General features: G+C 42.3%; 3 protein-coding genes across 3 annotated transcripts; 1 reads left to right on the forward strand and 2 right to left on the reverse strand.

Annotated features, from left to right (window-relative positions):
- The first annotated feature begins 1,778 nt into the window (after window positions 1-1,778).
- zbtb39 (zinc finger and BTB domain containing 39) lies at window positions 1,779-9,525 on the forward strand. The gene is made up of 4 exons (XM_079272839.1): window positions 1,779-1,852; window positions 4,965-6,275; window positions 6,360-6,719; window positions 7,549-9,525. The coding sequence occupies exons 2-4, from the start codon at window positions 4,998-5,000 to the stop codon at window positions 8,512-8,514; spliced, it is 2,604 nt and encodes an 867-aa protein (XP_079128965.1). The 5' UTR covers window positions 1,779-1,852; window positions 4,965-4,997; the 3' UTR covers window positions 8,515-9,525.
- Window positions 9,526-10,813: 1,288 nt separating this feature from the next.
- On the reverse strand, window positions 10,814-14,335 carry ackr5 (atypical chemokine receptor 5). Its single transcript, XM_079273294.1, has 2 exons — window positions 14,233-14,335; window positions 10,814-12,463 (listed from the first exon to the last, which is right to left on the reverse strand). Exon 2 carries the CDS (start codon window positions 12,458-12,460, stop codon window positions 11,363-11,365), a length of 1,098 nt encoding a protein of 365 aa, XP_079129420.1. The 5' UTR covers window positions 12,461-12,463; window positions 14,233-14,335; the 3' UTR covers window positions 10,814-11,362.
- A 1,913-nt stretch (window positions 14,336-16,248) lies between these two features.
- Window positions 16,249-26,674, reverse strand: pip4k2ca (phosphatidylinositol-5-phosphate 4-kinase, type II, gamma a). The gene is made up of 10 exons (XM_079274005.1): window positions 26,303-26,674; window positions 24,810-24,907; window positions 24,495-24,591; window positions 24,194-24,343; window positions 21,032-21,178; window positions 20,432-20,470; window positions 20,217-20,330; window positions 19,207-19,471; window positions 18,516-18,619; window positions 16,249-18,364 (listed from the first exon to the last, which is right to left on the reverse strand). The coding sequence occupies exons 1-10, from the start codon at window positions 26,459-26,461 to the stop codon at window positions 18,284-18,286; spliced, it is 1,254 nt and encodes a 417-aa protein (XP_079130131.1). The 5' UTR covers window positions 26,462-26,674; the 3' UTR covers window positions 16,249-18,283.
- Between the last annotated feature and the right edge of the window lie 853 nt (window positions 26,675-27,527).

Below are 27,527 nucleotides of genomic sequence, written 5' to 3' on the forward strand. Positions count from 1 at the left end.
TTCAACTATAAATGGTCGTGCAAACCATGAATGTTGATGAATAGAAATGACCCTGAGCATGAGGTTCTTAACTATGAATCACGGCAACTACACCGAGAGGAAGAACAAGAAAAGGAATTTTTCTGACACAGAAATCGAGGTGCTTGTGGGTGAGGTTGTCCCTGAACACCCTGATTATTCTAGTCACGTAGTCCTCTAACAATGCTCGTCCATCATGCAGCATTGTAATTGTCACCGCAATATGTATATGTTTACAGCAAGCAGACTGATTGCTTCCAAAATGATTGCGACAATCAGTGTATCCCTCACCATGGGATTATTATTTATCGATTTAAGATTTGTTGTGGTGAGCTTGGCCTGCATCATGATAAGGACTCATAATGAGGATATGGAGTGTAGCGATTGAGCGGTCACTTTATCTCCAGACTTTGCTAACTTTTCACTCTAATACTTGCACTGGATAGTTGTTTTCAGATTGTTTGTATACAGTATATCTGTCCCTACGGAATAAACCATGAATTGAAAAATAAAGTTGTGTTCACTGCAGTGATTTGAAATGTTACTTGGTGATATATGCACAGTGTTTGAAGATATTGAAAACTATTGACTTCTACAAGTATTTGATGCTATTTGATGTTATCTTGTTATCTCAACAACCAATGCTAATGATTTAATATGCATGGTGCGCTCCACAGCTGACCACTAGTGTCAGTAGTCCTCTCCTATGCACACCTGGGTGCAGACAGCGCTGATGAAATATTGAGTGGGTTTTGATTTGAATTCATTTATATTTTTTTTACAAATGAAAGGTGCTTATGGAAGAGTTATGGCTCACTAGCACAAGCAGAAATAACAATGCTGGTTTGCGGGTTTATGGTATGAATGTTTATAAAGCTGATATACAAGTAACGTGTAAGAATACAATTAAAACAATGAAAAAATTGCGAGTCAGTGTTTCCATACAGGTGCGTACATTTTCCCTCAAATTTGTTTTGATGGATATCAACTGTTGCATGGAAAGTGGCTTAGGCCTCCTCCAGGACTCGTTTTGTGTGAATGCAACGGTTATAAAGGAGACACGTGGCCCAGCTGAGGGTTTTCTCCCACAGTAACATAGTGAATAGTATGAAATGCATACTTCAAACATCAAATACATTTACATAGAGTTTTTTTTTTTACCATATACACAGATGTGCAAAATACTCAGATGTTTTGAATCCGAGCAGCCCGGGTCCTGAAGTCTTGAATCCTTAACTTAATTGACATTTTCACTTAAATAAAAAAGCATTATCAGCTAAATACGCTTTACACATTCAAGTACCATGATGCAGAATGGGTCCTTTATTATACGGTAGAATATTATACTATTATGTTTTTATCATTAACAAATACATGTAATAGAATTGTAATGTTGTAGTTCATCAATGTGAAGCCAATGTTTTATATTTGCTATACTATGCAGGTTCAAAGTTATATTGTTTACGTTTCTCACCAATAAATTGAAGAGCTTATTCAACATTTCCCTCTTAAATGTAGTGTAGAAGTTGAAGTACAAAGTCATATTAATGGAAATACATAAAAATACATAAAAATTGTACTTCCTCACAGTACTTAAGTACTACTTACTTCCCTCCACTGTCGTTGATTCACGCCATCCTGTCTAAACGTGAACCCCTTCCCCTGCAGTACCTCATCCAGACTGTAGGGAGCGCCTGAGATGATCTTTTGTTGACATACGTCACAAACATGCGACGGACGATCAGAGGGGTTGTAAATTATATCCGTGGACGACCACCAGAATCCCTTTGAAAACATAGTGAAAAGAGAGGAGTCTTCGACATATTTTAAATGGGTAAGTCCCAATGATACCAACGAGACGGCTACATTAACTGAGGAGGATGTTTTGTCACGAATGAATTGTAAAAATGTCGGATTTAGCGTTTAGTGAACAGAGTTGCTGTAATGAGTCTAAAAAGGTGGCTACGCTCCGTTAGCTTCTTGTTGGAATGAACAGTCTCGCAAATGTAAACTCAAGAGTATAAACACGGAAAAAGACATTGATACCACACAACGGTTACTTTAAACACCTGTTTGTGTTGGTGGGAGGGAGGCTAGATTACCATCTTATTTCTGTACCTCTGATGATCGTTATTATTTTCTTTGACTTCATTAATCAATAAGTATTCTTGTTATGCACGGGTTTGATGGGTAATATATGTTAAATTATGTTTATGCATATTTCCTTTGTGTTTATATTCATTGAATTATGTCAATTATTATTGTTTAATTTGCAGTGGACGTGATTTACGTATTATTGGTGTATTGTGATGAGTAGTGTGAGTGAGTATTTCTCACCATGTAAACTGTGTGTACCCCACAAAGAAAAGCTGCTCCGATGCAAAAGCTAATGGGGATCTTAACACAACAAACAAAGTATTTAACGCCAGTAACAAAGGTCTAAAATACAAATTGGGTGAAAATGCCCCCGACTGACTGCGTATGGAAGTCTGTCTGAATATTTCACTGTAATCCTTTAATATTTGAAGAAATCAGAAACCAAAGATACAAATATCCAGTGATCTACATATTTTTTGTTGTTTTCCAGAATACTTTTACCTCTTTGCAATAGAATGTAGGCCGACTTCTACCCAGTTATTGGCTGCACATGTCTCGCTACTTTTACTGTTGCAGTAAGTTATGAATATGTTCTTATATTCAGCTGAGCTCACACATGACAGCGAGAACCAGCCAACATGTCTGAAAATATGGTGATTTAAGGCCAAATTAAATTATTCTGTTCGTGTTTGTGTAGCAGCTTCCAACAACATTTCAAAGTGCTAAACATAAGTACATACATATGTTTTCTGGGACAGTACGTGTTTTATAAACCATTTATTGACACTCAGGAAGCCAGTGCAAAGATTTGAGACCTGGAGTGATGTGATGCACTTTCTTCATCTCAGTGATGACTTTGCTTGAGCCTTGCTGAGGCCTTTTCACATGTTTTTAGAGGATTCTGGCTGATTTTGTGGTTGATTTCTGACTTGGTTGGTGATATTTTACATTATTGATTGGAGCTGAGTAACTGTTTCTGATGTTCAAGATCTAAAAATGTTGTTTGTTTTTCATGCACTGATGAAGTTTGAGACTTTAGGCTGTTTTGCTTCCATAACGTTCTTCAGACGAGTGGAAAGAAAACATTCAAAATACACATTAATGTGTTCATTTGACAACAGAACTGCTTCTACTTCGTATATTTGTAGATTTCTCCTGAATGTACCAAAGGTTAGCATTAGATAAAGCCTCATTTGCATTTTCAAACACAACATTTCAGAAAACTTGTAAAACCAAATAGAATTGCCTTAATGCAAGTAAACATCTGGGGGAGTTTCCTGGTGATGTGTGTTATAATCATTATTATTATTATTATTATTATTATTATTATTATTATTTATAATCTATATTCACCTGAACATGTCTGGCGTTGAGTTGAGGCATTACATTTTCTCTGGAGCAGAATAATTGAGAGATTTATCCACCACATGGCTATTTCCGCAACGTCCATTACCGATTTGCTTGCTCGTTAGGTGGCGGTAGCACACCTTTTTGTGCGACTGTCATCCGCATTTGAACCCAGACGAAGTACGTGTTTACCCAGCCTCACATTTGATGGCTGCGGCGGGGAAACGGGACCGAACGTGGGACCGGGAGGAGCATGACTCCGCGAGCCGGTAAAGCAGCACAGGCTCCGGGCACCGGTAAATAAATGCACATTCAGCGAGAAGTGGCTGGAGGGAGAGACCGATTCACGCGACCGGCTGAAACTATGCAGCGATTGGTTCGGCACGAGGGGTGAACTTTGTCATAAAAGATTCAAACTGGGGACAATGGGTCGTAAAATACTGGAATGTGCGCTTTGCTAGCGGTCGGTCGCTGCTGCTGCTGGTTTTGTGCGAAATAGAGATGATATGTCCACTCTCCGTCAAAGACATCTCGTACTTCTGAAGACAATTCAACTATTTAGAAACGCTCTCGCATCGGCTCCGTCACAAAACCTGCAAACGGGCTCGTTTTTGCAGAGCTCATGAAAAGTTGACTTTTCAAAGAGACGTGGTTCTCACAGGAGTTCAACCCCACAAACATCTGAGTGAAATGCAACATGCACTTTAGTGCTGCAGTGATATTAATGCAAAAAACACCATGTATGATAGTAAAACACTGACGGGGAACAATGCACAGTGAGTACTACTGGTATAGTTGGTAATACTTGCATACTTTTGCTTAAGTAAGGTTTTGAATGTTGTTGTTTTTTGAGTATTTTTACTCCCTGATTTTTAGGATGTGAATACTTCTGAACAATACTAATTATAACCCTTATTTGTTTCTTTACCATATTGTATTGTACATTTTCATATATTCTATTCTAAATTTTCTATTTTATTTTCTATTTTTATTGATCCTTGTGTGTGTGTGTGTAACGTACTTGGTAATGAACAGTGTCTGATTCTTATTCTAATCTTCTGCAAAACGTTATTCTTTTCATGCTCTCTGTCACAATGACCGTAGGCCTGGACTCATTGTTATTATCTGAGAATAATAATGCCTTTTATTGCCTAGTATTTCATTTACACACGGGATCTGTCTTTGTGTGTACTTTGCACACTCAAAGCAAAACCTCTAGTCCAATATAAATGGTTAACATAACTTTGTACGGTGGAGAGCTCTACCAAGGCTGTCTGCTCTTTTATAGAAAGAATTGAGATTGTCTTGCATTCACATTTTTCAGTTATTTAAACTCAACAATGGTGTATATACTGTCGTCTAGTTAGTTGATTTCTTCTGCCCCAGTAATGGTATTATTCTCTCTTCTTAGAGGTATTAAAGAACGTCTTACGTCATTCAACTTGTACTATAAAATGTGACTGCTGTCAGTCTGTTCTGACTCCTCTTCTCTGCTCCTGCAGTTGGATAGTAGCACACCAGGAGCTGCAGCAGGGATGAGGATCCAGCTGCAGGGTCCCGGCCACGCTGCCAGCCTGCTCGCTCAGCTCAACGGCTGCCGCCAGTCGCGCCAATACTGTGATGTGTTCCTGCAAGTCGGCAACCGCACGTTCGCGGCGCACCGAGCGGTGCTGGCCTGCGCCGGGACGTACTTCCGTAACCTGTTTGCCCGGGCGCCGTCCTCGTCCACGGCTGCCTTCTCCTTGGAGTTCATCTCCCCGGCCAACTTTGAGAAGCTGCTGACCTTCGTCTACACGGGGGAGATCTTGACCGATCTCATAGATGTCGGGGTTCTGTACGAGCTGGCCGAGAGGCTGGGAGTCAGTGAGCTGGTGAGGGCCTGTCACGCCACCTTCCCCGACCTGCGGCCTTCTGCGTCTGCAAAATGTAACCCGGGTAGTCCAGGAGACCTCGCCCTGAACTCGAGCATGGTCGCCGCTGCTGCGTCCACAGTGGCCGCCGTCAGTGCAGCTTCTGCGTCGTCCGTGTGCTCCTCTGCCGCCTCCTGCTCGTCTCTGTCTTCGTCTGCGGCCCCGACGCCTGCTGCCGCTGCCTCGCCGCTCTTCCAAACCAGGGCAGCCGGCGCCGGCCATGAAGCTCACACCGGGGCTCTGTCTCTGGACCTGAAAGAGGAAGACGTGCAGTCTCGTATCGGCTACGGGCAGATGGCAGCAGATCAGCAACAACCAGGAGGACTCAGTCTTTTGACCGGCAGCCACTCCAGACAGTGTGGCGGCGTGCTGCCTCCGGGGCCTGTTGTCCAGCTGAAGATTGAGCCAGGGCTGGAGGAGGAGGAGGAGGAGGAGGAAGGCGGCTGTGAGGACAGAGATGGACGAATGGTTTCCCAGTGCGCACGAAGTTCTCTGCCTCAGAGCAGCGACGCTGCACCGTCTGACCCCTGCTCCTTCCCCGACTCCTCGGCTCAGCTCGGAGCCGAGGCCTGCGCCCCGACGTCGTCCTCCGGAGAGCCTCTGGGCAGCCTGCAGGTGGTGTCAGTGGAGGGCGGCATGGGGGACGTCCAGAGGGACGGCAGGCTGGTGTTTGGAAAGGTGGAGGAGGGAGAGAATGAGGAGGAGGAGGAGGAGGAGGAGAGGGAGGCTCTGAAAGGAAACGGTGCCATGGAGGGAACAGAGGAGGAGCAGTGGAGACAGCTGGCAGGTGAGATCATCGAGCTGAGCGACGACGAGAACTTCATGGAGGAGGGAGATGAGGAGGATGATGAAGACGAGCTTGTGTATGTGGAGAACGGAGACGGAGGGAGCTCAAGCAGCCAGGTAATGTTTGAATTCCTCTGCACTGAAATATTCCAGGCGAACATAAGTCCACACAACAGAATTAATGCTTTTTCCCTCCTCCAGGTGACGGGGAACATGCTGCCGTGTAAAGCCTGCGCAGTGCTTCTCCCGGCGGACCCGGATGCCATCCGAAGACACGCCGAGACCCACCTGACGGAGCTGGGGCTCTGCAGAGTGTGCGGGGCCTCGTTCCCGGACTGCGAAGCCGGTGTCGCCCACTCTCTCTCCCACGTCGGCGTGCAGCTCTTCACCTGCGACATGTGTCACTTGCAGTTCTGCAGCCAAAACAAGCTGCTGCGCCACCACCGCCACACGGCCTCCAGCTACACCATACCACAGGTGGCGCTGACCAGCAGCAGCCAGAGCCTCGACCCCGAGCTGCAGTGTGCCGCGTGCGCCAAGACCCTCAGCAAGGACTTCCAGGTGAGTGGACATTTTAGATGTGTGTTTTTGGTGAGGAGTGTGCCGGTTTCTATCTGTGAAAATTTCAGGTCAATTTTCTACATAATTATGTAATAATAATAATAATAATACTTTTTTTTAATCAAACAAATCAAGATAAAACATGTCAGAACAATACAAATTTAAGAAAAAAAGAGTAAAATAAACAGGAGTATAAATGAGGGAATTTTTTATTATTATTTCGTATTAATTGGGAGTTATTGTCAGTTTCGGCAGGTTTCAAGTCTCTGCCAGCTGATTTTAATACTGCAGTGAACTTCATTAAGATTAATGGCTGCCTCGATGATCAGTCAAAACATTTGCTCCAAATTGTTAGCAGTAATTTAAAGTACTCTGTGTAGAGAGTTGAGATGATTATTCAACAGTAGATCGTCGGAAAATTTATCGGCAGCAAATTCTGATAGTTTAATCATGAAAGTATTTTTTCAAGTAAAAAAAACAAACATTTTGTTTCAGCTCCTCAATCGTGACGATGTTCTGCTTTCTTGTCTGCGCTCGTTGTGGCTTTTGTTATTTGAAGACATCAACTTGGACTTTAGGAAGTTGTTACAGGCACTTCACAATTAATTGATTAATCAAAACAATTATTGGCAGATTAAATGATGATTATAAATGTAAGTTGCAACCCTTGTATGGTGTGTTTATATATACGGTATCGTGGACTCATTCACAGAAATGACGTATTTCACCAATGGAGAAGTAAGACGGTAAGAATATGGAATTCCAACCAGACTGCTGCACCGTCATGAGCTCTCACGTTCATTCGCACGTTTCTTTACCTCCTTCACAGACGGTCAAAGACCACCTGCTGAGCCACGTGTGTCCCCAGAGCCTGAGCTGTGGCGTGTGCCACCTCCCCCAGCTCTCCTTGTGCTCCCTGCTGTGGCACGCCCTCGCCCACCTCTCTCTGCCCGTCTTCACCTGCCCACACTGTGCCCGCTGCTTCGTGGAGCGCTCCATGCTGGACCGGCATATGACTACGCACGCCGAGGAGGCGGCAGTCAAGGAGAGGGAGCAGTTTGCTGCGCTGAGGGCTTACAGAGTCGGGGGAGGCGGCGGCGGCGTGCCGGGAGTGGAGGAGTTGCATTGCTTCCTGTGCCCGCAGACTTTCCGCTCCACCTCTGCCTTTCAGTACCACCTCAGCCTGCACACCACCGAGTCCCTGGTGAGTGTCGGAGGTGCCAGGGCCCAAGGCTGGCTGGGCAAACGTAAAGCGGACCAGACTCTGGAGTGCCTTCCGTCTTCCTCTCAACGGGAGGTCGGCAGCCTCGTTAAAATGAGCAACATGGGTCTGGGGCTGGGAATGAGCTTCAGCGTACCAGATAAGTTTTTTCAAGGGGCGTTACACAGCCTGCCCACCGGGGTCCTGACCAACGGGAACTCGGGGCAGGACGGGGGAGTCGGGGCAGCAGGCGTCCGTGGGAAATGGTACCGGTGTCGCTACTGCGGTAAGTGCTTCGCCCACTCGGGGGAGTTCACCTACCACCTCCGCATCCACACCGGGGAGAAACCCTACCAGTGCAAAGTGTGTCTGCGCTTCTTCAGAGGGCGCTCCACCATGATCTGCCACCTGAAGACGCACGCCGGCGCCCTCATGTACCGCTGCACGGTCTGCGGCCTTTTCTTCTCCACGCTGAAAATGGTGTCGTCGCACATGGAGCTGCACACGGACCACCTGCCCCCGGACTTCAACATCGAGCAGACCTTCATGTACAATGACCACTCTAAAGAACCGCTGCCCAACGCGGATGCCTGACGCGTCGGCGGGGTAGCTTCCCCTCCTCGTCCCCTTTTACCTCTGACGCCTCCACTGTGTCTGGTTGTCGTGGACCACATACCGCATATAATAGAATGGGGCTGAAACGAATGGTTATTTTCTTTATCGATTATTTTTTTTGGATTAATCGTTTTAGTCTAAAATGTCAAATCAGTTTTAAAAATGGTTGTCTCTCCAAGTATAAGGCGACATCTTTTAAATTAGTTGTTCTGTCTCAACAGTCCAAAACCCAAAGACATTCAGTTCATAAGGATATAAAACAGCATTTCAGAAGCTGCAAAAAGAGAATTCTGACATCTTTGTTTGACAAACAACAGATTTCTTTTCCGTCGATGGATTGTCGGCCTCGGCTCTACAACAGACGTAGACTTGTGGAATGTAGTGGACATATTATCTGTCGGATGCTGTTCACTGAGTCGACCTCTTTGAACTAAGATTAAAAAGAAGCCACTTGGTGGCAGTGTGTCCTGTTCAGTGTCAGTGAGAGAAGGGAAGCCGTCGTGCAGCACTCTGCTTAATATTCATCTACTCCGAACAAATCTGTGTCTTCACCACTGAAATCGGAGGATTGATTTCCGTGTCAGTGGTCGATGATTATTAAAGTAGCGCCTCATTGTAGCATAGAAATTATTTTCCTATATTTGCAATCACTATTTTCACACTTTTTTAAGGTCTTGAAGTTTTTCACTCCAGAGATACGGGACCAGTCACATAACAGATTGATTTAATTGGTAATTTGAATATTAATAAAACGTGTTATTTGTTGTTATGAATGCTTTCAGATTCTGCCACATGCTGTATTCATTTGAGAGCGTGTGATCAGTTGTGCTGTAGAAGTAATTTAAGTGCCCATCACAAGTTTGTGTCTTACCTCATATTTATGATGGCTGTATAACTATTTATTATTTGTATGCCTCTATATGTTGTCTGTTTCTAAAGCTGTATGAATGTTGGCTTTTAAAAAAAACTATTATCCATGAAAAGAATAAAATAAATGCCTCTCGGAAGACTGTTATCAACCCGAAACTATGTTTCAATCTGTTCTTTGATCACGTTTGAATGAAATGAACCCTTTAATGCCCCAACGGGTTTTTAGCTTTGCACAAAGAGCTTCAAAGAATATCAGAAGAACAGCAGCAACCATACATGACAGTAATGCTGGGCCAGATGGAGAAAATCTAATATCACAATGTTTTTGACCAAAAACCTCAATATCAATACTGTAGGCTTGACTATTGGTGCGTTTCCAAATTATTTAAACAATGAGATGTTTGATAAATAATGATCAGTGATGTGGATATAAAGGTTACTAAGTGGGTAAAGGGAGATAATGGGACAGTCTCAGTGAAGTAAATAACATCACTTTACTGTAATGCAGCATGTAAAACCAGGAAATGCCAACACTTGTGCTATTTTATAATATCCAAAATCTAAGACGATATCAAGTCTCATGTCATATATCGATAAATTGCCCATCATAAAAAGCTTAATTTGGGAAATCTATAAAGGACATTAGGTGCAAGTTCATAAGGGGGTCAACTTCAGAGCATTTGAATTGTGTGTGATGCTCTTGGACCTGCTATACCTTCATATCTAGAGGTCTGACATGTTGTACTGCACATTGGTTCCCCAGTTATCCTGCCACCATGTTTGTACAGACAACACTCCCCCCCCCCAACACTGAATACAAATGGTCAATATACTCTTCTGAAACAATGTCCGCGCAGCTGACATTGTCCACATTAAAGCTTCCAATCAATAACAGCCCCTAGGTGCTTGTGCTCCTTTACACTGGTTATGTGGTCAATGGTTATGCAGTTCATAATTACAGGGGACAGAAAGGAGTTTCTCCTGAGATCAATAATCATTTTTTTATGGTTAAAATCAATGAGTCGACTGAACACCAGTTGTAGAAGTGGTTAAATTCAGCTCTTCACTGTCCTCAACCACTAAGTCCATCCATCATCAGAATTTCAGTGATGAACTTGCAGAAATCTGCGCCGCTTTGTGAACCTCCTGCTTCCAGTGGCTTGTGACCTTTGCCCTCTTTAAAGCCCGGTCTCTTCCTGCTATTGTGCCTATCTGTGGACTGACACCCCCTGTTCCCTTTTCTCTGCCTTCTTATCTTTGCAACAGTTGACCGTGACGCATTCCAGATGACAGAAATGTAAGTGAACTCAATAAAGTCTGCGAGAAGGGAGATAGCTACGTGCAAGGACAGCAAAAGTGTCTCAGTAGAATAAACACGTCCCCACGTTTGTTTTTGCTCGACTCTGCATTAAAGAGAACAACGTTTTATTGCATTTAAACTCAATTACATCACATGTAGGAAACAGCAGCATCTAGGAACAGATAAATAAGCAGTAAGTGGTGTGAATTATGATTTATCTGTTGAGATTTGTAGTGAAACAGTTACATTTCTAGATGTTTATGTTGTTATGATGGTTGTTCTTATATGGCACTGGACCGACAGCAGATTTGTTTATACACATTCCTGGTGTGGCACTATCCTCTTTATGTGCCATCAGATTTTAAGATAAGTGGGCGTTGAGCAGCTTTGAGGGAAAAAAACAACACACACCAAACATTTCATGCCTTCCTCCGTTTAAAACTGCGATCAGATAAATGATTAACAAAAAGGAAGTGGAGTATGAGTGGAAGGTGTCTGTGAGCCCATCAGTAGCGTAACAAATAGCACAATGAGTCTAAGACCAGAGTGAGATGATACGTTGCACAATCTATGCATCTGGTATTCTGAAGCACAAAGACTGGATTCAGTTCTGACGTCTCACTTTTCTCATCTTGGCTTCTTTTTTCTTTGTTTTTTTTACGATCCAATATCAGACTGGCTGGTGCTGGCGTTACTTAACTTGCGTTGCTTCCCTGGGTCTAACCCGCCTCCGTTGGGAGCGTTGGGCCGGGTCCCTGCTCCCACCCAGTCCGCAGGTCCCTCTCTGGGTAAGTAGTCCACCACAGTGTTGATCAGGTTGCCGCGGAAGCTCTTGCTGAGGAAGTTGTAGAGGATGGGGTTGGCGACGCAGTGTAACAGAGACACGCTCTGCACCACGTTGAACGAGAAGTAGAGCAGTTCTACCGTGTTGCAGCTGAGGAGGAACATGTCGATGTGATCTATGACCATCAGGAACAAGACCAGGTGGAAGGGCAGCCAGCACATGACGAACACCAGGGAGTACACGTGCACCAGCCACACGTCCCGCCGGCCCTGCACATCCGGCGCTGTTTTAACCGCACGAGCGAGCAGCACGTTACAGGTGACGATGACGGCAGCGGGGCCCAGGAACTGGAAGATCAGGCAAAGGAAGCCCACAGAGATGAACCATTCGGTGTAGTTGTGCTCAGGCATCATGTAACAGCCCGGCTCATCCCAATCCAGAAGATCCACGTGGACATTCTCCATCAGAGCGAGGAACAAGGAGAGCGCCCACAGGCCTCCACAGAGCACCCAGCGGCGCCGGCCCACCACGGGGAAGAAGGCCGGAAACGAGGGTCTGGTCAGGGACAGATAACGCTCCAGGGTCATGAAGGCCAGGAAGAAGCTGCTGCTGTAGATGTTGACCGTATAGATGAGGTTGGTGACCTTGCAGAGGAAGCGTCCCCACAGCCAAACCTTGTCCATGGTCACCTCCATCATGAAGAAAGGCAGGATAAAGATGACCATCAGGTCCGACAGGCTCACGTTGATGATGCAGAAGAGAACTCCGTTGGCCGAGTGGCGTCGGCGCCAGTTGACCCAGATGACCAGCCCGTTCTCCAGCAGGCCCACCATGAAGATGAAAAGGTAGACCAGGAAGAGGGCGATGCGCCGATAGTCTCCAGCAGTGCGCAGCTGGAGGGTGCACTCGTGGACATACCACGGTGTGCCATTGTAGTAGTCCAGAGAGTGGTTGTGCTCGTAGCCGCTCATGGTCTGGAGTGAAAAGCAGAGGAAAACTGTTTGATATCTGGAGTTGAGATTTACTTTTTGGGTTAATCTGATTATGTTTTCAGACGTTACATAACAGGAGGAGGAGGAGGAGGGTGGCAGACTTCCTCAGTTGAAATGTTTCTCAAATGATTTTGAGAGGTTCATACTTCAACCACAACAGATTAGTCGAAAGCCATTTCACAACCAGCAACATGAATTCATAACTTTGAGGGGCTGTGAGTGCATGTTTGGCTTTGTTGATGATTAAACCTGCTGATTTATAGCACATGTATAGCACCTTTCAAAACAGGGTTACAAAGTGCTTCACAAATAATACAAAACAACAAGAAACATATCAAACCAAAGTTGTGCAGAGGGAAGTGATGAGTGAAACCTTAAAATCCATCTTGATGTAAACTGGGAGCCAACACGTGATTTCGTTTGATCCACTTAACAGTGCGGCTGCAGCATTTTGGATAACTAGAAGGCGTGAACATACTTTTTCAGCAGGTAAAGAGTGAATTATAAAAGTCAATTCTTGAGAAAACAAATGCCTGAATAACTTTCTCAAAGTCAAGAGAATCGTAGAATTTATCTAATTTTTGGAACAATTTGAAGTTGACAAAAACAGGACGGGACTACTTTCTTGACATGATGACGGGAAGTGAAATCGGAAGGCGATGACTCATAAATGTGTCAAGATTATTCCATTGATTCAGGATTTCTACAACAACTCTGTTGGACTTTTCTTTAACATGCAAGTTAATCTTCCTTGTCAAAACATGGTGCCTACATTACTCACAATGCAACTCAACATTTGATATGCCAGTGGCAGCTAATGTAGCCGATAAGGAGCGGGGTACAGGGGTTTGGTAGAGTCTTCATTCTAGACCAGGGGTGTCAAACTCATCTCCACTCTGGGCCACATCAGCATCACGGTCGCCCTCAAAGGGCCGGTTGTAACTGTAAGACTAACTTCTCCTGACATATTGTTAAATAACTCTCTGCATTTGATTATTGTTTATTCAAGTGTAAAAATATTGTACATGCAGTTATATCAATGAAAAATGATATTTAAACACATTTCTGTTATTATAACATAAATCATTTTAATTGAGGGTTAAGAAACCCACATGACTCTATCAAAGATCAAACTATTAAAGAAAATAACAAAGACAAATATCAACCACAAGTTATGACAATAACTTTGTTCAAAGCTGTTTGTGTCACCTCTCTGCATCACTAATGTTCCTCCCTGTCGTCGTCCTGTGCATGGCAGCTACATCCAAGAGCTCCTCACTGATAGTCAGGTCTGATGAACATGGATAGATGCTCTGTCTCCGTGTTGTCTGTGCTTTCATCAGCAGTTAATTAGAAACACGAGTACCTGCTCGTCTCTTAGCTGCTGTGTTGTTAGATTGCTGCTAGTTCATGAACTCGGTCTGCGATGGTGTTTCTTCACAAACTGACATTTGTAAAAGTCTGTATCTGGTCGGAGCACTGCTCACATCTCATAATTTCGACCATGGGGATACTTATATTTTCAAGTCTAACTTTTAATTATTTTTCCAAAAAAAAAAAAAAAAAAACTTTTTTTAATTTAAATGTTTTTGTTTGTTGGCGGATTCGCGGGCCGGAAAAGGTTTTTAAACTTTTTTTTTTAAACATGCAGTTCAACACATGTAAACAGACTTCAATGTGTAAGATCGGAGGCCTTCCTCTTTCATAGAGAAATGTATGGTAAACAAATACAGAACTGGTGATCGCCATACCTTGTTGTGATGATGAAGACTGGTGATGAAGAGGCCAGGTCCCTGCTGAAGCCGCGCTGTCTTCTGGAGAGTTTTCTGTTTGAAGCCTGCAGACACCAGATGACTCGTTCCAGCTCTGATGTTGAGGGATTATCTCACGGTGAGGGTTTCTACCCTCCCATTTCTCATGAACACACACACACACACACACACACACACACACATATGCACAGACGCACACACACGCACAGACGCACACACAGATATAACAGGACATCCTCAGGCAGTAGTGGGGATTGATGTGGAAGTCCAGAGATGCCCACACAGCTAAATGTCTATTCAGTACTAATGGGAGAACCTTGTACAAACAGAAAAAGACTTCGCTCAAAAAAACAACCTGTTTCCATCCCAAATACTGTGATTTCACATCTGATAGCTCTAAATTGAACCCCAACTACTTAAGTACAATTTGAAGGTACTTTACACTTCTACTCAATTATATTTCTTCTTTCCTCTCCCATAAACTTGACTCACAGTCATTTATAACGTTGTTGAAACTAGTTCCACTGTCTACTACTTGGAAATTGATTCATCAAAATGAATAATCTAATTGTGAATAATCTAATTGTGCATATAATAAAAATACTCACAAGAACAAGTACAAATACAGAACAAGTACTTTTGATGCTTTTTCGTACTTTGATTATAATAATCCTGTACTCATCCACATCAGAGTCACAGGAAACTTGGATTTCTGCTTCTGCTTACAGGTTATGAACAAAATAAATCAGTTTTTAGTTCTCACACATCTGGATAAATTGTATCATACATTTTCGTTTGCATTAACGTTATGAGGGTGAGTTTCCTCTGCATTACCTTACATAATCCTGTGTGTATATATATGGCTGGTAGGAAAAACAGGCCCCACATAGCGGAGAACAATGGCAGGAAGCTGAGGGGGCACGGTGAGTGACGGGCAGAGGTGGTGTGAAGCCTGGGGCACATCACTGAGGAAGGGGCTCTTTAACCTCGACACACACACACACACACACACACACGCATATCCTCAATAGTTCAACATTAGAATCTTTAAAAGTGAGCTGCAGTTTGGCTTCCCTTCAGCCCGTGCTGGTGATGACAGAGCTCGTTTAATTGAGACAGTGTGCAGTTGAAGTACGGTGGACAGTTTCCTCACGTGATCATCTGAAAATTGCTGAAGTGCAACTTTTTTGTGTCTTCTGGGAGCTGCTCAGTGGCATCATTTTATCAGAGTGTGAGCCCAGATGCGTCCTGACACGGAGGTCAGCGCCATACAGAGAAAAACCAGAAACGTTTGCTGGCTGTGATTCACAGCGATTCATCTGCTGCCCTGGACATTGTGTTCCAACTGCCACTCCGGATCGTCAGCAGTTTGTAGCTCGCTGACCTCTTCAACGACGGCCTGAATCCTGTTGTTTAAATCAGTAAAACAAATCTGGTGACACAAGTAGGAACCAGTCAGCAAATGCTGTCTCCTCTGATGAAACAGGAAGGAGCCAGTCAGCAAAAAGACATCCCCAGACGCCCCCCCCACACTGCTTCACGACTTGATTAAAACTACAATAACAAAAACCTACAGTTTAGCAGATACTGACCTGAAAAATACCCCTTAGCTAGCAGTAAACTACCTCTGACAATATGTTTTACTGTAGCTACAACAGTCTACAGCTCTGCAAGCAGCACTGTGAGGCTTTGAGCTGAAAGTCATGCTGTTTCACAGGGATAACCAAACTGACTTCAGTACATCCTGAGGGGAACATGAATTTGTGTACCAAATGTTATGTCAATCCATCCCACAGTCGCTGAGAATGTTTATATAAAACCACAGACATCGACCTGTCGGTGGCCCAAGAGTAAAAGTCAGAAGATCACCAAAGTCAGCAGGACTCGTCGTCTGGGGACCATGAATGTTTGTAAAGAATTTCATTGATCTCCAAATGTTGGATGACAGCAAGATCAGCAACAGCAGGAAAATACATCCGTTTATAGACAGGTAGAATCATCACACTAAAAAATGATAAGACAAAACACTTTTCAGAAATTCTTTGTAAAATATATTTTGGTCCAAAAGCAGATTTGCAAAAATACATGTGCAACCATCGAGTAGATGAGGCATCACAGAGTGAACTGCAGCTACGCTGCCTGGCCATAGTTTAGGAACGCTCGTCATGTCACCGAGTTACGGCTAACTGCAGAAGCTACTGAACTGTAGTGTTATTGTCAACGATGCTTTACAAGGTACCCTGCTTATCACTAAATCTCAAATGTCAGCACAATGCACAGACAGTAGATCCTAGTTCTATTGCTACATTTGTCTAAATCTCATCTTATCACAATGATTCACATAGCACATTTTAATGCACAAAACACGACATCACAGTCTGTCCAGAATAATGATGGATGGGCTCGTTCTCAGGAAGTGTTGCGATGCAGACTCGCACATGAAGGTCTCTCATTAAAAAGGCCGACTGATCCTGAAGTCCCTTCATTGATGCAGGCCCAGCTCTGTGGGTCACACGCTCTCTTTACAGGCTCCGGGAGCGAAAAGATAAACTATTTGATGTGCTCTCCATTCAAATAACACACATTTACCATTTCAAGTGACGAGGCTGTTCTTTACGGTTCCTTTAAACTTTAGTAGAGACTTTGGAGGAAAATCCTATTTGATCCGTTCAAATTGTGTTTAATTTATCTGTCCCAACACAGTTGGTTTAATTGTATGCAAAATGCAAATCCTGCAACAATAAAGCTTTGATCCCACACATTTGGCACTCTAAACATTCAAATGGCCTGCTTCAACAGATAAATAACATTATTTCTTAAGTGCAGAACCTAGACTACAATTATTGTTTGAATAGATATCTCCATTTAAAGATTATTCTAGGATGTAAGGAATAGTTTAAAGTTTTGGGAGCTAGGTTTATTTGCTTCCTTACAGAGAGATGAGAGGATCGATAGCAATACAAGGCTACAGCCAGCAGCTGGTTAGCTTAGCATTAAGATCGGAAACAAGGTGATACAGTTAGCCTCACTCTGTTAAGATAAGAACATCTGCCAAACAGCTCCTCTAAAGATCACTAGTTAAAATGTGATCTCTCATTTGTTTAAGTTGTATAAAAACAAGCTGTTTAGCGCTGATTCCAGTCTGTATGCTAAGCTAACCGTCCACATTAAAGGTGCCCTGTGGAGTTTTCCTGTAAACAAACAAAAGTAGGGCTGAGCAAAAAAACTGGTGCTTTACTAAATATTTGAACGATTAGTTTTGATAAATAATCATCAGTAATGTGAATATAAGTGGTTGAAGGCATATAATAGAACAGTCTGCTATGTTCAGAAATTTACACCACTTTACTTTAATGCAGCCGTTAAAACGGAGATTTATGCCATATTTTGAGATAATATCTCGTCTCATATCCCGAAATCAATTTAATTTCGATATATTGCCCAGCCCTAAACAAAAGTTATGTTTGAATTCACTTAAAAACACACAGTTTGTATCCTTGAGGACTAATAAGCACGTTGCATACATTTCCCTCCTTAAACCCAGCATTGTTTACATCTCGCAGTATTCTTCTTTGAAAACGCCACAGGGAACCTTTAACAGACTCGCATGAGTGATATTATTCTCCAGAGTCAACGTTTGTCAAGAAAGTAAATAAGCACACTTCCCAAAATGTAAGTTTAGTTCATGCCTGGGAAATCAGAAGGTGACAAAAAAAAGAAAGAAAAGAGAAGTGGTGTTTGATCTTGCACTGATGTGGTCTAACACTGATCAACAGCAGTTTGTTTCCTTGTACCCTAAAGCTCCAGAGTTAATCCTCTAAAGACGGCTTAATATCTAGAAGAAATGCATCTTACGTCTTCAAAATAAATAAATGCATCAGAAGTAGTACATTATGTTGCTACAACGTAAGTAGTCTCATCTCAGATCACCACATTTGAATAGTGATCTGCGTGTGCATACTATTTTTTTGGTCAATGGTAAAAGTAGCTCTCAGTTGGAGCGACTTATGGCGGCGCTCACGGCCTCGTGTTACGCAAAGATGTTAAAGATGAAGTCGCGAAATCGTTTGGCATACTGCTCGGGGTGGACTGTGGAGATTTCAGCACCGGCCTGCAACACAGAAGAAAAACAAAGGTCAACAACATCATCTGTATACGTTGAACAATTCAAGACATGACGTGAAAGCAAACATCAGACGTTTGCCCTCAGTGCAGGTTCCACCGACAGCGGACCTCTTTGCTTCCTCTCTCGTGCTACTCACTCCGTGTTTGACCGTTTTTGCTGCATGAGCGGCTTTCTTCTTGGTGTCGTACTGAGTAAGTACGTCTATCAGGCCCATGAAATAGACCTCCCTCTGAGGGGCTCCTGAGAGTAAAGAACAATGTGTGTTATTGGGCTTGTATTGACGGTATTGTATAGTGACACGTCTCAATAATCCTCACGATTAAAGCTCCCTGGTAAGAAACGTATATCAAAGCCTCTGAAACTATATCATTAGCATTTCTCAGAAGATCTGATGACAGCGGAGATGATATCATATTACCCAGACATATGTAGAAGACTTCAGAGGAACATTTAAGTAAAAATAAAGCACTGGTATTTAAACTGTAGTTTAAAGCTAGAGTGCCAGGCTGTTGCATATAAATGAACGTCCGTTACATTCAAGCACTTGCTAAAAGCGTTCACACAATGCAGATTTAGCCGACCGCTGCCGGGAAAAGCTCTCTGTATTTCTCAGTGTCCCATCAGGCATACGTCATCAGCGTTTGTGTCCCTCAGATTCTAATAATACTATTTCTATTTACTCTCACTACCAGTGGGGGGAACGACAGTTCCCACTCTCGCTTTAAGTATTAGGATCAGTATCGGGAGAGAGAGAAAGCCGGATCAGTGCATCGCTGCCTAAAACAAGTTTCTTTATTCTTATTTTGTGGCCTAAACAAAGTGTTCACCTGGGCAGCTCCCGAGTGCGTACACGTCCACATAGGGGTCGAACTCCCCGGGCCCCAGAGGTTTGCAGCAGGACATGTAACCAGCGATTCCCTCTGGAGAGGTGCCGTACGAGCCCACCATAGCGGCCGGAGCCAGGCCGTTCTCCACCTCTGGTTCTTCCTCGTTAGAAACCTCCTCGCCCTCGTCCTCATCCCGCTCAGCTCGTCCCACATCGTGGATACCGAACAGCAGGCTGTAGTCCATGATCTTCAGCCTCACCAGGAACTGGGGACAGTGGGAGAGGGGACATTCATCAAGAAGCTTTTACAACAAGGTGTACAGAAAGCATTGTGATAATCAATTCATCTTTTTCGTAATTCTTAAGCAAATATAAACACAATTCACAGCTTCCAACTCCTCAAATGTGCCAATTTGATGTATTTTTTGAGCTTTGGACTATAGGTCTAAATGTTTTTGACCAAATTGCTGATTTTATAAATGAATAATTTAATAATAATTTGATAATATAAATGAAAATGAGTTGCAGCCCTAGAGCTCTCTCACAGACAGAACCCGTATTGTTTATGTTAGGGGTGCAACTAACGGCTATTTTCATCATCCCTTCATCTGCCGATTGTCTTCTTGATTCAACAGTCAATCATTTGGTCTTTCAAATGTCAGTAAATAGCAAAAAAGCAACTCCAGACATGCAGTTGTTGGTGTTTTGTACGTTTTTTTCCGTATGATGAAATATGCATATTTGAGAAGCTGGAACCGGTTTAATATTTGCATTAAAAAAAAAGGATTAAAATGATCAAAATAGCTGCTGATTAATCTTCTATTATTCAAGTAATCATGTTATGTTCATTCCAACCCAATTATTTAAAAGCTAAATTTATCTTCAATTGTAAATGAAGCCTCCTGCTGCCAAAATGGCATCACAGGAGTGGAGAGTCCGTAATGTGCCGATGCTGCCACTTTGTGGCAGAATGGTGCAACAACAGTGAATGACATTGAACAGCTCTCCTACCTCCACATCTTTGTTGAGTTTCTCCATGAACTTCTCCTTCTGCTCATCCGTCACGTACACCTTCTGCATATTGTTCCTGAAGTCCATGTCCTTAAAGGTAGGGAGTTCTTTTCCCTTTAGGAATAAAACACATCTTTAGCAGAGCTCATGGGATGAGACAGACAACGGGCCACATCAGGACATGAAACGGAGAGTAGGCGAGATGCTTCTTTTACCCTCTCTTTGTCACTTGCTTCACGAGCCACCAGAGAGCCCTGCAACAACAAATTAATATAAATAAAGAGGCAAGATACTTTGTCTTAAAAACTCAGATCTCCGCCACTGATCACTGAAAAGAGAACATTGGAAGAGAAGGGAAACCCTTTGATGCTGCTGCAGCGTTTACTGATGTATATCTGTATGCTGCAAATATAACATATACTATATATAATATTATTCAGTGGCTTTTTATTTTCCACCTCATGTTATGCATTCTATTTATTATTAATCTAATTTTATCAGATGTGTTTTATGTTTCCATTAATAAATGGCATTCTGTCCCTTTTTCTATGTTCATTCTCATCTTTTTTCCTTCATTATAAAACACTTTGTGCTGCGTTTCTTGTATGAAAGGTGCTACACAAATAAAGGCTATTATTATTACACAAAAACAAAACAGAGTATGAAGTACTTCTGTTCTGATAACAATAAGGTGTGTGTTACTGTGCCTCTGAGCGCCGTGTTAGAGTCGAACTCATTTGTATGCAACTTGCTCACTGCTTTGTGAACCAGTGAGGAGAAGTGAGACGTGTGATTGTTGTGAAGTTCCTCCTCACCTTCAGGTCGTACTTCCTGTGAACAAGCAGCCTGTGGCTGAACATGTTCCTCATGACGATCAAGTAGGTCTCCTCGCTGTCCACGCTCACACGGTACATACCCAGGAACTGAGGCAGCAGGGTGCCGCCATGACACTTCACTATGTGCTGCAGAGAGGAAGCTACGGTGAATTTGCATGGCAGGTGCAGAATACTGTCGTCAAGGGCAGCCTCAATGTTTCACATACAAATAATCAAATACGGTACAAAGACAGATTCACAGATGAAGGGAAATACGTGAACGTGGACATTTAAAAGGTCACTTTGAATGCAAAGCAATTACTGAGCATATCAAGGTTAGACTTCAAACTGAGCTCAGTGAGTTAAAATAGACACTCACTTCAGACTGACCTCATTCAGAGTCCCCTGAAACACACTGAGCAGTATGTGTAGAGACGTCATGCTACAGAACAACGTTTTCTTTTGTGTGTTATATTTACTCTACCAGTAGAAAAACACTCAGCAACACAGCGAGCTGGGTTCAATCCCCTCATAATTACCCAGGAGCCCCAGTGAAAACAGAAATCATGCGTTTGTCACAACATCAGCAACAAAAATGGTCGGTTTTGCCCCTATGTGTTGTTTTCTTTAACAAATATTCAAACGTCAGTTCTGGCCAATTTTGACAGCCCTAATATGAAAAGAATATAGACTACAACATGAGATGAATTTGTCTAAAATAGTCAATATTTTGCCAAATCATTGATACCAAGGTAGCCTGTATACAATATTGTATGTACAGGAATCACTGCGATGAAGTGACTTCAGGAGGATGTTCTCTGTCATTAATATCAATATAAAATTACACAACGTTTCACACTAAAACAACTCAATCAACGCTATGAATTATTTCTGTTGAAGGTTGGTTTGGCAGTAGAATAGCCCTATATCTTTAATTGTTAGTTTGAAAAGCTGGTCCAAATCCCCACACCTGCCAGAAACCACAAAACCTGATCCTCAACATTCTGCAAACATAACAGCCACATAACGCCTGAATGCCAAAACTACAACAGTGACAGAGCTTTCTGCAGCAAAGCCACCATGACTGGCCCAAATGTTTCAGGACAGTATCTCAACATCCAGTTATTTTACAGCTAAAACACAAAACATCTAAATAATTCAGTATTTCACTGAATATGAAAAAGTTGTTCAGCATGCCAAACATGTAACTCTGAAACTAAAAACAAGAAAACCAATGCAACACATTGCAACCTGCGAAACTGTCATGATGACTGAGGGGAACTGTGCAACGCCAACGCAGGAGCTCTGATAACAATGACTTCATTCAGGGCCAAGTCAATAAAAAAAAAACTGAAACAGAGCTTCTCCTCATCTCCCTCCCACTTCTATGCAGGCTGCGTAACCACAGGCTGCATATTCCAATAAGAGCTCAAAGCAGCCAAAGGTTTACTCGGTAGAATGTTCGGCCTGAAGTGAGACCCGGTTCTGAAGTGTCCACACGACTCGGCCGCACAAGCATGAAGAACGGGTAACGGGCCAGGCAGCAAATACAAAATAGAGGTTACAGTAAGACACGTCACGCTTATTCCTTTAACAAAACTACTATTGACACATAGACGTGTTGACACGGACACATTTGCATATCTTCAATAAACCCAACACTCAAATGACAGAGTGTTCGTTCTCTACGCACCGCTGTAACCTTGATGATGAGGTGTTTCTAGTTTCATTCAGTGGTCGGGTTCAGTTTGAATGAGGCACCGCAAAGCCAAATTTAGGGTCTTGCTCAAGGACACTACAGCGGGACAGATGTTTGGCATCCTCAGAATATATAGCCGTCTTCCTACTAACTGCACCACATTGCTGCTCCCGCCAAGACGTATAAATCTAGAAATATATATATATTGTAATATCCACTTTACCTCTCCTATGAAACGGAAAAATAATTCTCCCAGGAGGTGCTCATTTTAGGAACTCGTTTATTTAGGTTTTTAGCTACAAAAAGGTCTGAACGAAGGTTAAAGAGAATATTCTGTAAGTAGGAAGTGAAGCTTTATACACAGACAGGAGGGGAATGATCTCGGCTCAGTGTGTGTGATGTAAGGTTGGGAATCTTCAGAGAGCTACGATGCAATTGTAAAACGATTATTGATTAATTTGGATGTTCAAGCTCAACGTTCTGAATCACTTGATTTAAAAGCTGCCCTTATTCACAAATAGATAACGGACTTCTTTTCAACTAAATCCTCCTGCTATAGGCAATAAGCATCCTGTACCAGAGCTTTCTCTGGAGCATGTGGTGAAACGTGTGTATACATCACTGTGACACAAGACTCTGTGGCAATGGACGTCCACGCACAGTTTATTTGCTGCTATCCGACCCGCTTTCCTCAGTCATTTCATGACTCTATCGTTGGTTTTGCTGTAGAGTGAGAGTATCGCTGTGTCTGTGAAACCGTTAATGAACAACTGAAGGGAAGTTAAATGAACAAAAGGCAGCCGGCGAGAAGGGATTCAGATTCAAGATGATCAACGAGAGGTTCAGTTATAGAGTTTCACTGCAGCAACAATTATGACTCACACAAAATGTCATGTCACCCAGCTCCTTGACAGATCTGGGTCCAGATTTGAATCAAGCTCCATTGTTGCCCAAAAACTATTAAAAATACATCACTGAGCCACACTCTTACACTGGGTGACATGTTCCTTCATTATCATGAACACACAGTTTATTCCGACTCAAACTCACATCCTGGTGCACCAGAGGGCCAAATGTGGATTAATCCATCGCCGAAAATAGTCAACAACAAATGCAGTATTTCCTCCTCTTTGAGGAGCATTTGCTAAAAACCAACAACACTCGGCTGTTTGCGGAACTTCCTTTAACAATGAAACTCGGGCTGAGCTAAAAATATAAGCTTGATGACGATTCACAGATAGTTTTCCTGTTTTTTGAAGGGGAAAACAAAGACATGATTGAGATATCATATTTAAGGAACAAGACCTGAGCCACAGCTGTCATTGTTATGCATACTCAGAAACATACAGTCGGTTACACCATATCAGCTTACATCATTTTCAGCAAACAGAGCAGTTGTTGCTGTTTGTGTTTCATGATATCAGCAGACAGCTGGCTAGTTAGCGTTAGTCATCAGACCTTACCTGGTGGTACTCAGACAGGATGCTGTGCATGTCTGCAACATCCTCGCTGGAGATTTGCTTGATGACGAGCGTCCGGTCGTAGGAGTTGAGGAGCAGACCCTCTCCCTGGTCCTCTACGCTCCTCACCGGGGGGCTGCGGGTCAACGACACCTGGACAACACGAAGCAGACAACTAAGATTAGAGATCATCTACCTATTAGATTAAATCTGAATTATTTCAAGGAGATTTTCGAGATACAGCCAAAATTGACATTGCATACATTCCCAAAGAATATAGGGTGTCTATCAGCTCATCACATACCTGATAGTCCAGATCCTCAATACCAAACCGTTCCCTTAGATTTCGGAAGACCTGAGGACAGTACTCTTTGAACTTGAAATGTCCCGGAAGATTTTCTCTGCAAAAGTAGAAGAAGCAGGCTGAAGACACAAACAGATCTTTCACATGCCCTTTATTCTTAATTCTAATTCTTTAGTCCAACACAGAGTTCAGGACTTTGTTATCTGTTTACGATCTTCTGTTCTGAAGTTTGGGCTAACGAGAGACAAGACAGTGTCTGTTTTTTACATTTTAACCAAACCTGCTTCAGTCTGACAACTTGTGTCTGTGTCTTACTTGTTAAAGAGGTGGTTGTTGACTTTGATCTTAGTGTTGGCTTTAAAGTCATCAGGCAGCAGCATGACAGGAACAGGCACCTGGTTGAGATCATTGATCTGAAAGAAAGAAGGTAAATGCAAAAAAATGTGTGAGCCCACGTTGGTGTCTGAAATAGGGCCGAAACAAACATTTATTTTCATCAAGTAACCTGCTGAAGCGCTGAAATAATTAGGAGATTAATCGATTTGTTGATGAAAAGAAAATTAATCTGCAACTATTTTGCTAATTGATTAATCGTAAACATATCTTTTCTCTGTTTCTGTTTCTTCAATGTCTCAGATTGTCTTCAGTTTTATATGATCGTAAACTGAATATGTAGCGATTTTAAACTGTAGACGAGACAAATGGCCCAACAAGAAGATGTCACGTTGGGACCTTCAAACAGGTGCTTTATGCTGTTAAAGAATATTTAGTTGCAGCCCTACTCTGACAATTACGTTCTCAATAAGCCTGACTCATAAACAGAAAGATTTACATCACAACTTCCGTGTGGCCGAGGTATCAAATGTCTTGTATAGTCCAACAAGTTCCAAAACTAAAAGATATTTCACTTTTTATGACGTCAGAAAATAAAAATCAAAATTCATAGATTAAATTATACAAATATTATAATTTTCAGCAAATCAACTACAGATCTTGTAGTTGTCTACAAAAAGAAAAGTGGTTTAAAGTTGCATAACGTTACACTTGTTGAGTGGGGGAAGAAGTTGTCAGATCTAAGTAAAAATACCAATATCAGTTTAAATACGCTCCTTTACAAGTAAAATTCGACATTTATAAATATACTTAAAAGGTCAAATTAATCAATTACTCAATTCAGAATAATAAAAATAATATCGCTAGATTATAGTTATTGATGCATTAATGTGAACATCACATTTCAACTACTTTACATACTGCTGGGTAGCTCAATCCTTAACGATACACTATAATGTAATTTAATTTGTTTGAATTAATAATGTGAATCTATAAAGTAACTGGTAGCTAAAGTAACTGGTAGCTAATGATGTCAAATAGACGTAGGGGAGTAAAAAGTACAATATTGGCGTCCACATGTAGTAGAAACAAAATATAAATACTCAAGTGAGTTAGTTCAAAACGTACTAAACTTAACTACGTTAGTAACTTAACGTTACATTCCACCACTGCACCTATAAAGTTACTGCATTCCTTCAGATGCAATAGAAAGCTAAGATAGTACTCATGAATTACTTTTAGCAAAGTCCCTTACTTAATTTTAACAACTGTTACCAAAGTCCATAGCATTTAATAGCATTTTAATAGGAGTTAACAATAACAGTGTAACAGGTGTGTAGGTGAGACAAAGTCTGAATCTGACAGGTCACAAATATTAGCGCAACACTACCACCTTGCTAACGCTAACTGCTAATTAAGCTAAGCTACATTTACATGACACACACTAGCATTCACTTAGCTTCAGACCGACTCACCGAGTGATTGACGCCCCACATGAAGACGCTCAGGACGGGGTCGCTGGCTCGAAACACTTTCACCTTCTGCTGCACGAAATGTTTCTTTTTTGTTTTGGTCTTCGGAGCCAAGACCACCATCGGGCTGGAAGTGGCCCCGGAGTTACCGAGGGCAGCCATGAGCACAGCCGGGCTCTGCTCGTCTCTTTGGTGACACTTTCTTGCTGAAGGCTACTACTGAGCTAACGTTAGCTAACGTCTCTCTCACACGCTACCAACGTGCACCTGTCGAGCTCCGGTTCTGTTACTCTGACGCAGTTTTTTTAACGTTAAAACCTGCGTGATGACTCATTACTCAACTTTATTAATGCGTGACTACATACTTCCGAATCATCGCTGACAGTCCACCACCGCCCCCTCGAGCCCACCCATGTTATTATCAACCACGTGGTGACTTTGTGATTGACAGGTGGCAGGGACCATTAGAATCGATAGTAGTGCGTCATGTGACCACAAATGGGCGGGCGGAACAGAATATAATGGTGCGTTCATGTTAGGGTGGACGGTTGGAGTTATCAATTCTCTAGTTAACTCTAAGCACTTGTAAATTACTTAGTACTTATGATGTACTCAGATACAGACTTGAGACAATATAATTTGTGTTCCCTGATGTATTGATTTTTCTCCCACCCTGCTAAACGTTTAAAATACAGTCCTATAGAAGCAGAGGAACAATCTTTAATGCAACAAATAGATTGATAATCTTGCAGCAGTGCTCATGCATACTTCCTCTGTGTTACGTAGAAGCCTGATTCTCCATATCTCTAACTGATAGTGTCACCGTCACTGTGTAAAAGCTGTGTATTTAGGTAACTAGTGTGTCTATGTGTATTGTAAAGAACTACACTCAATGTTGAACATCAGCACTGTATATTCTATTAAAACATTTGGGAATGCTTCATATATGTGTATATATATATATATATATATATATATATATATATATATATATATATATATATATATAAATGCATTTTAAACAAACCAGACATGGAAAATATGGAACATTTATGAAAAGGCTACAAGCCTGAGGCAACAACACTTAACACTCAATGAAAATTCAGTTCTTCATTTGATGATGTTGTAGGCAGATGATATATTTATATATTTCTTTATTTCCTGTAGAACATAAGACACTGTGTCTTCTCAGCACACACTGTTAGATGACAGAAATTTGGGGAGAGAC

Source organism: Melanostigma gelatinosum (assembly GCF_949748355.1).
Source record: "Melanostigma gelatinosum genome assembly, chromosome: 8".
Taxonomy (NCBI): domain Eukaryota; kingdom Metazoa; phylum Chordata; class Actinopteri; order Perciformes; family Zoarcidae; genus Melanostigma; species Melanostigma gelatinosum.